We start from the raw sequence: 17,391 nt of genomic DNA, 5'->3' as shown, positions 1-17,391 counted from the left end.
CTCTTCCACCCCATCCACTCCTGGTCTGGTGGACCTTTCGTGGTCCTCAACTTGTCTCTCTCTTCTCCCCCAAAGACACCATAAAAGGAGCCCGCCTGAGGGGCTGCGGGGGCTTCTTCGTGATCATCTTTCCCCTGTAAGAAGGTGAAGGAAGCCCTGTGATAGACTCACAGGGACCTCCCCACCGCCCTCACCAGCCCGTTCTGAGCCCGGTGCCCCTGGGATGACCCAGAGGATAATAATAATAATATTAATAATAATGATGGTATTTGTTAAGGGCTTACTATGTGCCAAGCACTGTTCTAAGCACTGGGGTAGATACAATGTAATCAGGTTGTCCCACGTGGGGCTCACAGTCTTAATCCCCATTTTACAGATGAGGAAACCGAGGCACAGAGAAGTGGAGTGACTTACCCAAAGTCACACAGCCGATAAGTGGCAGAGCGGGATTAGAACCTGCGACCTCTAACTCCCAGGCCCAGGCTCTATCCACTAAGCCAAGCTGCTTCTGTGCTTCCACTTCTCTGCTTTACACAGAGAAGTGTGTACGTGAGGGGGCAGGGGAGGGATGGAGAATGGGGTGTACACCCTGACTGTAATTTACCTTTACTGTACATCTCCCTGGAGAAATTGTATGCTTCTTGTAGGCAGGGATCATGCGTACTCATTCTGTTGCACTCTCCCAAGCGCTTAGCACAGCACTCTGCCCACGGAAGGTGCTCAGTACATACTACTGACTAACTGATGTTTAATAATAATAAACATCTAAGCACTGAGGTAGATATAAGTTAATTAGGTAGGACAGAGTCCCTGTCCCACATGGGACACACACTCTAAGCCCCATTTTACAGGTGAGGTAATGGAGGCACAGAAGATAAGTGACTTGCCCCAGGTCACACAGCAGCCAAGTGGTGGAGTTGGGATTAGAACTCAGGTCCTTCTGACTCTCAGGCCCATCTATCCACTACACCTTGCTGCTTCCCGCTCTGGCCATGTTGGAGGAGGGTTCTTTGGTATCTGGCGGCTCAGTGGAAAGAGCAGAGGCTTTGGAGCCAGAGGTCATGGGTTCAAATCCCGGCTCCACCAATTGTCAGTTATGTGGCTTTGGGCAAATCACTTAACTTCTCTGGGCCTCAGTTACCTCATCTGTAAAATGGGGATTAAGACTGTGAGCCCCCCGTGGGACAATCTGACCACCTTGTAACCTCCCGAGTGCTTAGAACAGTGCTTTGCACATAATAATAATAATAATAATAATAATAATAATAATAATAATAACAATAATATTTAATAAATGCCATCATCATCATCATCATCCCCCAGCCCTGACTCCAGCCCTCCGCCCCTCACCACCCCCATCACCTTCCCAGTGGGGCTGCCAGCTGAGTTTTTCGGGAAGAAGTTCTGAGTCGGCCACACCTCCAAGCAGCAGGGGCAGAAAGGGTGCCCATTGGGAGGCCCAATCAATCAAACATTTATGGAGGGCTTACTGTGTGCAAAGTACTGGACTAAGTGCTTGGGAGAGTACAATTTAACAAAGTTGGTAGACCGGTTCCCTGCCCACAACGAGGTCACAGTCTAGAGGGGGAGACAGACATTAATATAAACACAGTTCTTTTTATGGTATTTGTTAAGCGCTTACTCTGCTCCAGGTATTACACTAAGGGCTGGGGTAGATACAAGCAAATCAAGTTGGACACAGTCCCGGTCTCAGGGTTCACAGCCCTAATCCCCATTTTTCAGGTGAGGTAATTGAAGCCCAGAGAAGTGAAGTGACTTGCCCAAGGTCACACAGCAGACAAGTGGCAGAGCCAGGATTAGAACCCATGAACTTCTGATACCCTATCCAGTAGGCCACACCCCCTGGCTCTCACCTGGCAAGCTGTAGGGAGCTCCAGTAAACTGGGTGCAGGGCAGAGGCCCCAGAGGCCAGGATGGCACTGCTCCAAGAGCAAGTCTCCCCCTCACCCCAGGCTGTATGTGGGGGGCTGGTGGCAGCCACGAGAGCACCACAGGGCACTGGCTGAGCTGCGGGCCTGGGCACGCGTGGAGGGTGGCGGCCTCCTCATTACTCCGCCCGCAGCGGTGGGCATGGTGCCCTGGGTTCCCGTTCCCAGGCGTGCCAGAGCCGGCCGCACCCACCAGCCGCATGCCCCGCACATTCCAGGCATTGGGCCCTTCCTCTATGACCAAGCCCCGCAGGCCAGCCAGGACCTGGCCCTGGCCCATCCAACCACTATCCCAGGAGAGAGCCCAAAGAGGTTGTGCAGTTTGTCAAAAGATACCCAGCTGGCCTGCCCTGTCTGGCCCGGAAAGCCTCAGCCACAGGGTTGGCAATCCCAGGGGGTGGATGGTGAGGGGGCCGCTTTACCACCCCCTCCCCTAAGAAGGAGTATGGTTTTAGTGGATAGAGCACAAGCCTGAGTGTCAGAAGGACCTGAGTTCTAATCCCGGCTCCTCCACTTGTCTGCTGTGTGACCTAGGGTGCACTTCCCTGGGCCTCAGTTCCCTCATGGACAAAACGGGGATTAAGACTGTGAGCCCCATGTGGGCAGGGACTGTGTCCAATCTGATTACCTTGTATCGACCCCAGCGCGTGGCACATAGCAAGTGCTTAACAAGCACCATAATTACTATTATTATGTGAGGAGGGGAGCCTGGGATTCATAGGGTAGGAGGGAACTAATAGATTGTTTCTCCCTAATCCCGAGGCAATGGAGGCCAGAAGTGCCAGGAGGCCAGAGCCAGGTGCTAGAGGGCCGGTGGCCCACTTCCTGTCAGTAGAGAGCCAGCCCAGGTCAGCCTGGCAAACGGGCTCGACCGGCCGGTGCCCCGGGCAAAGGCAGAGCCTCCAGACCCCGAGCACGCCGGCCCCTTCCCGCCGACGGTCCGACTTCAAAGTCAGATTTCTTCCCAAGGACTTGGCTGCCGCCGACATTTTTCTGGAGACTAACTTCAGGAGAGGCAATTGCTCAAGTTTCCAAATCCAAATTTTCCTCCCCCTCCAGCCCCCGCGGCGGCCAGACAGCGACACTCCTCCCCGCTCCCGTGGCCCCGGCCAAACCTGCTCACGGCCAGGGTCTGCGGCTGGAACGGGAGCCCAGGCTGCTGACGGGCCGGGGCCCAGGTGGGGAGAGGGGAAGCCCCCAGGTTCCAGGGAGTCACGGGTTCGTGTCTCGGTCCCATTTCTGGAGGGCTCCCTGGTCCCAGAAAAGCCTACGGGTGGATCAGTGGAAAGTGCTTGGAGATCCCTGTGCCCCCTAAGGCCCTGCTATCCCCAGGAGCCTCAAGCCACCTATGACAGTCTTTGGGCAACTTGCTATCTGCAAGGCACCAGTAACGCCCTTGACACCCTTGGTCCGGATGAGCGGCCTCCGCTGCCATCCCATCCCAGTGCTGCGGGGCTGCCAGCGGCGTGAACCCAAGTGCGGGTTGGCATGCCCTTCCTTGCAGGCTGGGTCGGGCTGCTGCCAGCTCTCTACACATTCCCTCTAAAGCTGCTGCCCCCACCAGTGGCACGGGCCCCCCAAAACGCCTGCTCTCCCCAGCTGGAGTCCAGCTGGGGCTCTCCCCATCCCTGCCGGGCAGCGCAGAACAGACTCATTGGCTGGCTTCTCCAGGAAGCCGAGAGGATTTCTGGCTCCCACCAGAGTCTGACCTAAATTTAGCTCGGCTAACCCAGCAACACCGAAGGGCCGTACCCGGCTGCGGTCGAGCCTCCGGGCCTTCACCTGCCGAGCCTTCGGACCTCCCACCCACAGCCCTAAAACAACTCAGCTCCCCGGCCGGCCTGGGGGTCCGGCACTGGTCACGGGCCGCTCGGCTTCCTGCCACAGGCCAAGAAGCCAAACTCCTTCCCCGAGGCCCCATGGGGAACCGGCAGCCTGGCAGATGACCATCAGGGCCCAGAGCTCTCTCTAGACAGAATAATGAGTTCTCAGTGGGAACATTTCGCAGGGACCACGGGTCACAGGGGGCCAGGAAGAGAAGGAAACATACTCCCCAGCCCAAATCCCCATGGGCCTGCACACTCAGTGGATGCACTTCAAGAGGAAAGCACTTGTGCTGATGAGCCCCACCACTGGCAGAAAGACGGACAGGGCCACCAGCCTAACCACTCTAGCCTCTTGTCTCAGGGTCAGCTCCTCCATCAAGGGCCAGGAAGGGTCAGGGGAGAGTAAAGGGAGGGGTCAGCGTTAGGTGGAGAGAAGGGAAGATCCCTTGTTCTCTTGTAATTGCTTCCACTGGCAATTGCTCCCACTGTCTAATGGTACATGCGCCCTCCACACATGACAATGCGGGCAGTGCCAGGGAAGGATAGTACTTAACCAAGACAGCCCACCCTGTGCCCGAGGCTCCACAGTGGGGATCTGAACACTGGGGCTCAGGGTAGCCAGAGCCTGTGAGAAGGAGCTGCTGTTTTTTCCAGACCTCGGTCAAACCATGCAGCCCCATCCCTGGTCAAGCTCCATGGGGTTCACCTGGCCTGGCAGAGCTACCTGAGTAGGGCTGGATTAGTGTGGGGGCTTCAGGCCAGAGCCTTGGGCTAAGGGCCCCCCCAAAAATAATCCATAATTTACTTATGCAAAAAATTAATGCTCTATGATTTATTAGGTGGGGTTGGTGTGTGTGTATGTGTGTGTGTGTGTGATGCCTGTTGTAAGATAAGAATCTGGCCATTTTGAATTAAACTTATAATCTACATGTTTTAAGACTGAAATGTAGCCACAGAATGGCTTTGTTCATTTCAAGGGAAGTTTAGCAACAATAGCCTCGACGTCAGACTTGAGATGATTTTGTTTCTAATTAGGAGAAGATGTGTACAAAGGGGTCTTCCAGATTTGCTACCCTCAGACCCCCGGGAGAGTGAATCCGGCTCCGCCGCCCCTCCCCCAGCACGGCTGCTGGCTCGGCTCCCCGAACTGCTGCTAGCCGGGCTGCGACCGGGAGTTTCGGAGCAGATGTTCTGGAGCCGGCCCAGGGGCCTCTGCTCTGCAGGAATGAGACATACGCTGCAGCGGAGGAAATCGTCAGAGCGTTTGCCATAATGGATTTTGCATGCCGGGCCGGGCTGGGCCGGGACGAGCTGGGGGCAGGGGCGAGCCAGGGGGCCGAGAAGGGCAGTGGGAAGACCGATTCTGGGTGAAATTCCAAGTTCCTCTGCCGCTCCATCGTTCCCCGGTACCAACGACCCGCAGCTATTTCCCAGAGATAAAAGGTTATCATGGCCCTGGGTGGCATCCTGAGACTCCTAATACAATATGAACCAAAGTCAAAGGACCCACCCCCGCAGCAATCCATCGATAGAATTCACTGAGCACCTACCATGCCGGACCTGATTATCTTGTCTCTAGCCCTTTGTAGTATGGTATTTGGTAAGTGGCATTTAACAAATATCAGTTATTATTACAGGGCACTGTACTAAGCTCTTGGAAGAGTGCAAGAGAGAAATGATCCCTGCCTTCCACATGCTTAGACTCTAGAGGGGGAGAAGGTCACTGAAATAATATACAGATAGGGGGAAGAAGAGGATTTGTATACCTTGAAGAAGAGAGGATTTTATATATCTTAAGCCCTTTCCACTTCCTCCTGCCCTCCCGAGCTCTCAGTGGCAGGGAAAGGCTGTCCCATGCCCAAACCACTAAGTTTCCCATCAGCTCCTGCTCCAACCCCGGAACTTCCCGCAGCAGCAGTGCGAAGCTTCCCAACTTTTAGAACATCATAGCCATGACCACGGTGGTGTCTTCTGGGACCGAACTGTTCCCACTGTCTTTGTCTTATTTTTTTTTTCTTCTTTCCTTTCGGGTCTGTCATCAGCCCCCTCCCTGCCTTCATCTTAGACTGGGAATCCTTTGGAGATTAGGAACGCTTTCTTTATCTTTGCCAGAGCTTGGTACAGAGCTTGCTATTTCTACCACTACTTACTACTACTGCTATGGCATGACTTAGTGCTTAAATAGAGAAGCACCGTGGCCTAGTGAGAAGCAGCACAGGCTAGTGGATAGAGCACCCCAACCAGAAGGATCTGGTTCTAACCCCAGCTCTGCTGTGTCTGCTGTGTGACCTTGGGCAAGTCACTTCTCTGTGCCTCAGTTACCACATGTGTAAAATGGGGATTAATTCATTCAATCGTATTTATTGAGTGCTTACTGTGTGCAGAGCACAGTACTAAGCACTTGGGAGAGTATGATATAACAATAAACAGATACATTTCCTGCCCATGAGGAGCTTACAGTCTAGATTAACACTGTAAGACCCATGTAGGATATGGATTGTTTTCAGCCTGATTAGCGCATATCTACCCCAGGGCTTAATTCAATGCCTAGCAAACAGTAAGCACTTAACAAGTACCATAAAAACATAGTAGGATAAGTGGATGAGAACACAAGTGCTTGGGGAGGACTGGCGTAGGCCTGTGCACAGGAGGTGTGGAAGGTATGAAGTGGTTGTTAGGGGTAAGAATCTGGGTAGAATTAGAAAGAAATCTCCCCAGCCAGAGATTGCATGTCCCTCTCGGTCTGTCCGGTGCACCGATTTTTCTTTCGTCTTCTCCACTGGGCACATTCTGGGCACACCTCCCCACTCCTCATAAACCTCCAGTGGTTACCCATTCATTCATTCAATCGTATTTATTGAGCGCTTACTGTGTGCCGAGTACTGTACTGAGCACTTGGGAAGTACAAGTTGGCAACATACAGAGACGGTCCCTACCCAACAACGGGCTCACAGTCTAGAAGGGGGAGACGGACAACAAAACAAAACATCAAAGAGAAATTCCCAACCATCTGTTTCAAGGCACTCAACAAGCTCTTCCCCTCCTACTTCACCTCGTGATCTCCTACAACCCAGCCCGCACACTTCACTCCTTAAACACCAACCTACTCGCTGTACCTTTTAGACTGTGAGCCCACTGTTGGGTAGGGACTGTCTCTATATGTTGCCAACTTGTACTTCCCAAGCGCTTAGTACAGTGCTCTGCACACAGTAAGCGCTCAATAAATACGATTGATGATGATGATGATGTACCTCCAGCGCGTCTCTCTCACCTCCAACCACTTGCTCACATCCTCCCTCTGGCCTGAAGCTCCCTCCCCCTTCATATCTGAGGGGCCGCGCTCCGTCTTCAAAATCCAGCTGAAATCATGTCTCCTCCAAGAAGCCTTCCCTGACTAACCTGCCTTTTCCCTGCCCTAGTCGCCCTCCCTTCTGAGTTGCCAAGGCATTTGTGTCTAGCTAGCCCTTAAGCAAGCTGATACTTACTCCAACCCCGGCCCCTCAGCACTTACCTATTTTCCCCCTACTCTGCCTCTTCCCCTATCTGCAATTTATTTTTTAGTGTCTGTCTCTCCCACTAAGTTTAAAGCTCCCTTTGGACAGGGATCATATCTACCAACCCCACAAAGCAATAAGTTCCTTAAGAGCAGGAATCATCTCTACCATCTCCATTGTTTTGTAATCTCCCCAGCATTTCGTACAGTGCTCTATACATAGTAAGTGCTCAATAAGTGCCACTGATTAATCGACTGAGTGGCTGGATAAAATCAGATTGGCGGGGGGAGGTCTTCTTCCCGCTTCCTCCTCCTCCTCCTCCTTCTGTCTCCAAATTCTTTCAGAGTTTTTCTCCCTGCTAGGCTGTAAACTCCATGAGGACAGGGAACATAACATCTCGTTTCTACTTTACCATCCCAAGTGCTTAGAACTCAGCAAGTGCACTGTAAAATGCCAGTGATGAATTGGTGGAGGAGCAGACCCCAGAAAACTGACCAGCCTGACCCCCCATTAATGACAAAGGAATCCTACTCCCCCCAAAGCCGCCCACCCCGGAACTCCAGGGGGGGCAGGACTTTTGACTCAGAGGCCCAAATACACTGTCTTGGGACTTCCTGAGGGAGAACAACGTGGCCTAGTGGTTACAGCCCAGGCCTTAAAGTCGGAGGACCCGGGTTCCAATCCCATCTCTGCCAATTGCTTGCTATGTGACCTTGGACAAGTCACTTCACTTCTCTATGCCTCAGTTTCCTCAAGTGTAAAATGGGGATTAAATACCTCTTCTCCCACCTATTTAGACTGTGAGCATCATGGGGGATTGGGACTGTTTCTGACCTAATTAACTTAACCTAAGAAGCGCTTAATGCCGTTAAAATTAAAACTGACCCTAATGACGGCCGTCTAGCTCATCACCTCCACCAGGGACAACTGGTTGTGCTCTCCTCTCAGTACCCCCGGCTCCCTGATTTGCGCTCCCCTCGCTCTCGGGTCTTTCTGTCAGGGGCTTGCAGTGGGAAGAGCTGAGGGGGAGAACGAGGAAGTCTAGGCTGGGACGCTCCTCCGGCTCCCTCCGAACCAGGCGCGCTGACGAGGAAGAGTTAAGAAATTCTCCTCATCAGAAGCAGCACCAGGAGGATGTGGACCCGTGCCAGGGTGCAGACTACAAAGCCAGGAGAGCCGGGCTCCTCTGACTCAGCCGTGGGGAATGTGGAGATATCCCACCTCCTGCCTCCCAGCCCACCCACCTCCCACCCTCTGCAGGACGATGCGGAGGGCAGTGCCATGGTGGATCCCTGACAGGTGGGCCAGGCCTGAAGCCTGGAAACTGAGGCAGTGCCAGTTCTCCCTCCTAGGCACCGTCGGGCAGGGGCTGCGGTCCCCCGAAGGAGTTGGTCGTGGGGGATTTCTACATCTGATCCAGCGCTTCGGTCCTCAGAGTGGACAGCTCGGACAGCAAGGGTCCAATCAAGGCTCTCGGTCACCTCTAGGCTGTAAGCTTGTTGTGGGCAGGAACTGTGTCTGTTTATTGTTGGAGTGTAATAATAATGATGATGGCATTTGTTAAGCGCTTACTATGTGCAAAGCACTGTTCTAAGCGCTGGGGGGGATACAAGGTGATCAGGTTGTCCCACGCAGGGCTCACAGTCTTAATTCCCATTTTACAGATGAGGTAACTGAGGCTCAGAGAAGTTAAGAGACTTGCCCAAGGTCACACAGCAGACATGTGGCGGAGCCGGGATTAGAACCCATGACCTTTGACTCCCAAGCCCGTGCTCTATTGAGCCACGCTGCTACTCTTCTAAGCATTTAGTACAGTGCTCCACACACAGTAAGTACGACTGAATGAATGGAGTCATTGTCATTGTCCCTCCTCCCGCCTAATGAGCTGCAGTCAGGCACTTGGAGGGAGACTCGAACCCGCCACGCACAGCTACCCCGGTGTCCGTGCCTCTCCGAAGACAGAGATTGCTCATCGCTCCCCTGGCTCTCAGAGGGACCCTCACCCTCAGCCCCCTCCTCAGACGGCCCCTCTCCCTGACCCCGGGTCAGGAGCCCGGGGTCCATGTCAACTGTGGGAGCTCCTTGGACAGCTAATAATAACACTAATAATGTTAATGATGGTATTTGTTAAGCACTTACTATGTGTTTAGCACTGTTCTAAGTACTGGGGTAGATACAAGCTAGTCAGGTTGGACACAGTCCACTGTCCCACATGGGGCTCACAGTCTTAATCCCCAGATGAGGTAACCGAGGCACAGAGAATAATATAATAATATAATAATAATTTTAAACTGTGAGCCCACTGTTGGGTAGGGACTGTCTCTATATGTTGCCAATTTGTACTTCCCAAGCGCTTAGTACAGTGCTCTGCACATAGTAAGCACTCAATAAATACGATTGATGATGATGATGATAATAATTATGGAATTTATTAAGCACTTACTATGTGCAAAGCACTGTTCTAAGCGCTGGGGAGGTTACAAGGTAATCAGGCTCACAGTCTTAATCCCCATTTTCCAGATGAGGTACCTGAGGCACAGAGAAGTTAAGTGACTTGCCCCAAGTCACACAGCTGACAATTGGCAGAGCGGGGATTTGAACCCATGACCTCTGACTCCAAAGCCCGGGCTCTTTCCACTGAGCCACGCAGAGAAGTGAACCGACCTGCCCAAGGTCACACAGCAGACAAGTGGAGGAGCCAAGATTAGAACCCAGGTTCTTCTGAGGACCCAGGCCCATGCTCTATCCACTAAGCCTGTGCTCTATCCACTAGACTACGCAACTTCCCTCAGACACTGGGCTCCCACTGCTGACATGGAGGCTTGGGAACCGTGACGTCATGGGAGGCTCAGAGGTCTGGGACCGGGACACCCAAAATGGCTCTTTATAGAAACTGACAGAAACCAGAGTGGTCGCCAGAAGAGTCACCGCATCCCGGGTCCTTGTCAGTATGGGCATCGTCTCTGAGCCTTGGAACTCAGCAGCGGGAGCTGAGGGGAAGGGAGGCTGGCACTGCGAATAAGTGTGCCGGATGTAAAGGCGCCCAGGACTCTATCTGTCCTGGCTGGGAATGTCGGACAAGGGTCCACACCGGAGCTAAATTCAGTTGCGGCCTTCAGGGGAGCTCATGGCTAGTGACTCCATCCCCTCCCCTGAGCCCCTGCTGGCTCCCACCTGGCCCCTGAACATCCGAGGGAGCCCAGCTCCGGCCGGAGAGCATCCGGGATGGTGGTCAGGGGTCCCCATGAGACTCCCCGATGGAGGGTCCAGGTTCTCAGCTGCACTGGCCGGGGCCTGTGGCCGGGTCCAGTGGGCAGAGCCAGGATGGAACAGTCTGACTCACAAAGGCTGGGCCCTCGGCGCCAGGAAAGCCCATTCCTGCAGGAAGGGGATGGGAGGGCTGTGACCGTCTACACGCCCTGGTCCCGGCTGCCCAGCCCTCCCTGCAGGAGGCCTGGAGCCCGGCATGGCCGTCCTCAGCCTTCCTCCCCTCCACCCTCCGTCCTCCACAAACGTCCCACCTGACCGGCCACCCTCCCTCCTCCTCACTGGCCCGACGAAGAGTCTCTGGGCCAACAAACGGTGACGCTAAAAAGCCTGGGAGGTTGGGGCAGAAGAAACCGAGTAGATGACCAGAGCATTACAGGGAGGACTGCCACATCCCACTGACTCTGGCCCTGGGGCAAATGTCTGACCAGTGACAGAGACCGTCCCCAGCCAGGGCAAACAGGACAAACGGGCCCATGGCCTTTGACCAAACCACGGGGAAGGTAAAAGTGTGTCAGTAACCATCCACAGCAAATGCCCTGCCCGGCCCACCTGCTCCAGAACCCCAAACCTCCCTGACCTTCTTAGCTGGCCCTTATGACACGACTGCCTGAGCAGGGCCCCCCAATTCCAACGAGAGACTCCCCCGGAGCCCCTCCCCAGCAGGCGTGGCCAGCAGTGGCCTCCGTCTGCCCGCCCACCCGGTGCGGCGAGGCCTGGCCATACCTTCGGCAAATGGCTCCCACTCGTAGAATCGGCCCATAAAGACTTGGTTGTTGTAGGATGCACACTGCACCTCCCGGATGGCCCGGCTGCTCTCAGGGCAGGGCTGGAAGGCAAGCAAAGATGGTGGTGAGGACAGGGTCTGGCTGTGGGCCCAGGCACGGTGCTCAGACACAGCGGCTACCCACCACAGTGCTCGGCACAGAGCAGCTGCCTGCCGCGGTGCTCAGAGAGCAGTGGCCGTCCACCACAGTGCTCAGCACAGAGGCTGCCCAGCACTGAGCCCTGCACACAGTGGATGCTAGGCACAGAGACCTATTCATTCATTCAATCGTACTTATTGAGCAGAGCACTGTACTAAGCGCGTGGGAGAGTACAATATAACAATAAACAGACCTACATATAGCAGCCACCCAGCCCAAAGCCCTGCACACAGCAATCGCCCAGTACAGTGCCTGGCAGAGAGTGAGCCCAACAAAGTTCCCCACACTTAGGGGGTACCCAGTACAGCACACTGTACACAGCAGGTGCCCTGCACAGTGCCCTGCATAAATCGGGTGCCCAGCAGAGCACTCTGCACACAACGGACACTTGGATGGCTCTCACAGGGCCGGGGGAAAGGGCTGTGTCAGATCCAAAGGATTTGCAAATTCATTCATTCATTCATTCATTCAATCGTATTTATTGAGCGCTTACTGGGTGCAGAGCACTGTACTAAGCGCTTGGGAAGTACAAGTTGGCAACATATGGAGACGGTCCCTACCCACCAACGGGCTCACAGTCTAGAAGGGGGAGACAGACAACAAAACAAAACATGTGGACGTGTGTCAAGTCATCAGAACAAATAGAATTAAAGATAAATGCACATCATTAACAAAATAGAATAGTAAATATGTACAAGTAAAATAAATACAGTAATAAATCTGTACAAACATATATACAGGTGCTGTGGAGAGGGGAAGGAGGTAGGGTGGGGGGATGGGGAGGAGGAGAGGCAAAAGGGGGCTCAGTCTGGGAAGGCCTCCTGGAGGAGGTGAGCTCTCAGTAGGGCTTTGAAAGGAGGAAGAGAGCTAGCTTGGCGGATGTGTGGAGGGATGGCATTCCGGGCCAGGGGGAGGATGTGGTCTGGGAGTCGACGGCGGGACAGGCGAGAACAAGGTACAGTGAGGAGGTTAGCGGCAGAGGAGCGGAGGGTGTGCAGATGTGAGCCGGAGGAACCCCAGTACAACCGGCCCAAAGGGGAACCCAGGAGACCATGCCCCCACCCCCCATGAGATCTGGAGAGAGCCGACACTGAGGAAAGGTCCCGGCCCTCAATCCCAAGACTCACGCTGATGTTGCAGAGCTTGTACTGGCGGTAGCTACCGACGCACTCGATGTCCGTGGCCCCTGGGCGCAGGGAGAGGCCTCGGCCCACCTGAGTGTAGTACAGGCCTGGAGAGGCCGCACGATGGTCCCGGGCCGGGGCCGGGGCCGGCTGGAAGACAGAGGCCGCCGGGGTCCGGGGGCTGGGGTCTCCCCGATCCAGGCCCCCGTGCTGCCCGGGCCCCACCTCTGCCCGACGTCTGCGCCTCTTCAGCCACAGCGGGGGCTGCCCGGGGTCCGTCCGTAACGGGACGATGTACGGCGCCTTGCCGTAGCCGAACTCTCCCGGAGTGATGGGACCCTTGTTTCGGCTCCTGTGGAGATACAAAGAACCCGCTGAGCGTTATAGGGAGGACTGTAATGGGGGGGGTGTGGGTGGGGGGTCAGTCAATCGAGGAGCGCTTACTGTGTGTGTGCTGAGCATTCTACTAAGCGCTTGTTATATTGTACTCTCCCAAGAACTTGGTGCAGTGCTTTGCCCACAGTAAGTGCTCAATAAATACGACTGAATGAATTGATGAGAGTACAGTACAACAGAGTTGGTAGACCCGAACCCTGCCCACGATGAGCTTCCAGTCTAGAGGGTCTTGGTAAGGAGGGCCAGGGGTTGTGGCAGGAAGGGGAAGGTGGGAACAATGACAAATTCCCTCCTTCCGTCCCCCACCCCTAAGGGAAGACTTCCCCGCAGTCTGTGTAGAAAAGTACGTGTGTGTGTGCACATGTACTTATGTGTGCACATGTGTGTGTCCCGCAGAGGGGAAGTGTGGGGCCGGGGGAACGCATGGCAAAGCACAATACTTGGGTATTGACTCAGACTGCGTTCACACAAACAGAAACAGATCTGCTTCCACTGAGCAGGGAAGGCTGTTTCCATTCTGGGAATCCCACAGCTGGAGAAACAGCCCCCAGCCTCAGTCTCCCCCACCCCTCCTTCCCCCCCAGATGGAATAAGGGGCCGGATGAGATGGGAGGTCTCCCAATCCAGTCAGACAGCTCAGACAGCTCCCCGGACTGCCTGAGGGGAAAATCACCAGCTCCCAGTAGGGTCTGCCAGGAAGCAGGGACCCCCTGACACGCAGGCCAGGGCTGGCGCCACCATCCATTCCCAATGGCAAACAGCGCCTTCCGCTTCCCTTCACCACGTTGCCAGGACCCGCCCCTTTCTGTCCATCCAAACGGCCGCCACGCTGATCCGGGCACTAGTTACATCCCTTCTCAACTGCTGCATCACCCTCTTTGTTGACCTCCCTGCCTCCAGCCTCTCCCCTTTCCAGTCCTCACTTCCCTCTGCTGCCAGATGATTCCTCTAACGCACCATTCTGAGCACATCTCCCCACTCCGCAAAAATCTCCAGTGGTTGCCCATTCCTCTCCACATCAAGCCAAAACTCCTCACCGTCAGCTTTACGGCACTCCATCAGCTCTCCAAGCAACTTAACTTCTCTGTGCTTCAGTTCCCTCATCTGGAAAATGGGGATTCACACTGTGAGCCCCACGTGGGACAACCTGATGACCCTGTATCTATCCCAGTGCTAAGAGCAGTGCCTGGCACATAGTAAGCGCTTAACAAACACCAACATTATTATTATTATTCCCATTCTAACCTCCCTCTTCTCCCCCTACAACTCAGCCTGTACACTTCACTTCTCTAACCCCAACTTACTTACTGCACCTCGATCTCTTCTCTCTCGCTGCCGACATCTTGCTTATGCTCTCCCTCCTGGATGGAACTCCCTCCCCCTTCATATATGACAGACCTCTGCTCTCCCCATCTTTAAGGCGTTCCTGAAATTCCACCTCCTTCAGGAGGACTTCCCTGACTAGTTTCTTATCTCCACAACCTATATCCCTCCCATATGCCACTTTAATGTTCTCAGGTCACTTAGGTACAATTCCTCTTGACTGTGGTCAGGGAACATGTCTACCAACTCTGTTATATTGTACTCTTCCGAGTGCTTAGTACAATGCTCTGCATGCAGTAAGCGCTTAATACGATTGATTGATTGATGGGCTTGGGAGTCGGAGGTCATGGGTTCTAATCCTGGCTCCGCCACACGTCTGCTGTGTGACCTTGGGCAAGTCACTTAACTTCTCTGAGCCTCAGTTCCCTCAACTGTAAAATGGGGATTAAGAGTGTAAGCCCCACGTGGGACAACCTGATCACCTCGTATCCCCCCCAGTGCTTAGAACAGTGTTTTGCACATAGTAAGCACTTAACAAACGCCATCATTGTTATTATTATGGATTGAAGTATTCGAGTACTAAAAATCTCCCATAACCCTTCCGTCCATATCTTCATACCCTAGTACTGAAGCACTAACTCATTTCCATGTTTTCTGTGCCTTCGTCCTCCTATCTGAAATTTACAGGGACTGTATCCAACCTGCTTATAGTTGCATTTACCCCAGTGCTTACTACAGGGCTTGCACATACTGAGCGCTTAACAAACATCAATATTATTACTTCTGCCGTGTCTTTCTCTCTCCCTAGATTGGAGGTTCCTTGAGGGCAGGGACCAAGCTCTGCTCTGCACACTGATGGTGCTCAATCATTACAAGATGATTATGAGCGTGGCTTAGTGGAAAGAGCACGGGCTTGGGAGTCGGAGGTCGTGGGTTCTAATCCCAGCTCTGGCACTTGTCAGCTGTGTGACTTGGGGCAAGTCACTTCACTTCTCTGTGCCTCAGTTACCTCATCTGTAAAATGGAGATTAATCAATCAATCAATCGCATTTATTGAGCGCTCACTGTGTGCAGAGCACTGTACTAAGCACTTGGGAAGTACAAGTTGGCAACATATAGAGACAGTCCCTACCCAACAGACTGTGAGCCCCACGTGGGACAACCTGATTACTCTGTATCTACCCCAGCACTTAGAACAGTGCTTGGCACATAGTAAGCACTTAACAAATACCATCATTATTATTATTACTGGTTGACTGAAGTACTCCCAGTCTGGGGGAGGGGAATGGAGGGGGAGCGGGATCTGCAGAGGAGCTTCAGGGGGGCAGGAGGGGGTGGTAATACCTTCTTTCTGACTTCGACCGGAGCCTGTGGGAGTGTCGGCTTCCCCTCGGAGTCCCCCGACTGTGGTCGCGAACTCCCGAGGGGGCCTCCAGCCCTGCTTGGCCGGGCTCCCGGCCCCGGTGCAGCGGCAGGGAGGGGCGGATGGCGGACACCACACTGTGGTGGGGGTAGGGGGGCCCGTCGGGGCCAGGGTCCCGGGAGAGTCCGGGCAGGCAGGGCCGGGTCTGCTGCATCACCCCCCCGCTGCAGCTGCGTGAGCAGGCCGACCATGGGCCCCAGGTGCCCCAGACCCCCAGCAGGCTGGCCCCTTCCTCCGGTCCCCTCGCTGTCTCCTCCATCGCCCAGGGGACCTGGAACAGACAAGCCGGATTATTCATTCATTCAATCGCATTTATTGAGTGCTTACCGTGCACACAGCACTGTACTAAGTGCTTGGAAAGTACAATACAGCAATAGAGAGAGACAATCCCTGCCCACAGTGGGCTCACAGACTAGAGGCAGGAAGACAGACATTAATACAAGTAAACAGGCGGGAGGTAGAGAAGCCACGGGGTTGGGGCTGTGGGGGGCAGGGGGGGACAATTTCTTCTTTCTTGGGTCCGTGGGTCAGTGGAAAGACCATGGGCTTGGGAGTCAGAGGTCATGGGTTCTAATCCCAGCTCCGCCACATGTCTGCTGTGTGACCTTGGGCAAGTCACTTAACTTCTCTGAGCCTCAGTTACCTCATCTGTAAAATGGGGATTAAGACTGTGAGCTCCACATGGGACAACCTGATCACCCTGTGTACCCCACAGCACATAGAACAGTGCTTCGCACATAGTAAGCGCTTAAAAGATGCCATCATCATTATTATTATTTCCTGCCAAGTTCTCCTGCCCTGGGTCAGACTGCCAGAAATCCAGACTGCCACCCCTCCCCGCCCTGCCCCAGGCCCCTGGGGTTAGCAGGAGCCCCAGGCCATGGCTTAGTGGACAGAGCATACACCTGGGAGTCAGAAGGTCTAATCCCAGCTCTTCCACGTCTGCTGTGTGACCTTGGGCAAGTCACTTCAATTCTCTGGGCCTGTTACCTCATCTGGAAAATGGGGATTAAGAGTGTGAGCCCTATGTAGGACAGGGACTGATTACCTTGTATCCACCCCAGTGCTTAGAACATCACTTGGCACATCGTAAGCACTTAATAATAATTACTATTATTATTATGGTGTCATTAGCCAGGGATGCCCCCCCAACCCCCACCCCAGCAGAGACCTGGCCCTTTCTGGGCCTCAGGTCTGCTGGGAAGGAGGCAAGAACTCTGAGTTTCTCAGTCTCCTGTCCCAGCGTCGATCGACCCAACCCAACCTCCATCCCAGCACCGGCCCCAGCCCCTGTGGACCCTGGACCCAGAACCCATCTTCCCCAGGAAGAGGCAACTGAACCACTGCCCTGAATCCACCTCCCGCCCTGGTCCTTGTAGGAGGTGGCAGACACTCTTTGACCTCCTCTGGGCCCTTGCGGATCCAGCTTGGATGGCCTATGGACGGTCGGGGATCCTGAGAGGTCACAGACCCACATGCGAGATGTGAGGTTCCCGAGCTCCAGGGTTACGTGATTGGCTCTCTACCTGGGTCAGGGGCCATGAGCCAGAACCAAATCAGGATTGGAACTCAGCGCTAACACTTCCTGAAGAGGGAGGAGGGATAATGCTGGGGTGTATTCCAGGGTGGTCACTCGATGGAGGGCGGGGGGAGGGGTGTAAGG

The 17,391-nt window shown here is 54.2% G+C and overlaps 1 protein-coding gene across 1 annotated transcript in view; it reads right to left on the bottom strand.

The window, feature by feature from the left end:
* Positions 1-17,391, bottom strand: part of THSD4 (thrombospondin type 1 domain containing 4) — a 125,274-nt gene that overhangs the window by 85,929 nt on the left and 21,954 nt on the right. The window contains exons 4-6 of the mRNA XM_038750243.1: positions 15,650-15,999; positions 12,590-12,938; positions 11,263-11,365 (exon numbers count right to left, since the gene is read on the bottom strand). Coding sequence (XP_038606171.1) covers positions 11,263-11,365; positions 12,590-12,938; positions 15,650-15,999 — 802 coding nt within the window. The remainder of the gene's footprint in view (positions 1-11,262; positions 11,366-12,589; positions 12,939-15,649; positions 16,000-17,391) is intronic.

This window comes from Tachyglossus aculeatus, chromosome 8 (genome assembly GCF_015852505.1).
Source record: "Tachyglossus aculeatus isolate mTacAcu1 chromosome 8, mTacAcu1.pri, whole genome shotgun sequence".
Classification (NCBI taxonomy): Eukaryota; Metazoa; Chordata; class Mammalia; order Monotremata; family Tachyglossidae; genus Tachyglossus; species Tachyglossus aculeatus.
Note: the sequence above shows the minus strand (reverse complement) of the source record. Positions and strands in the feature narration are given on the sequence as shown.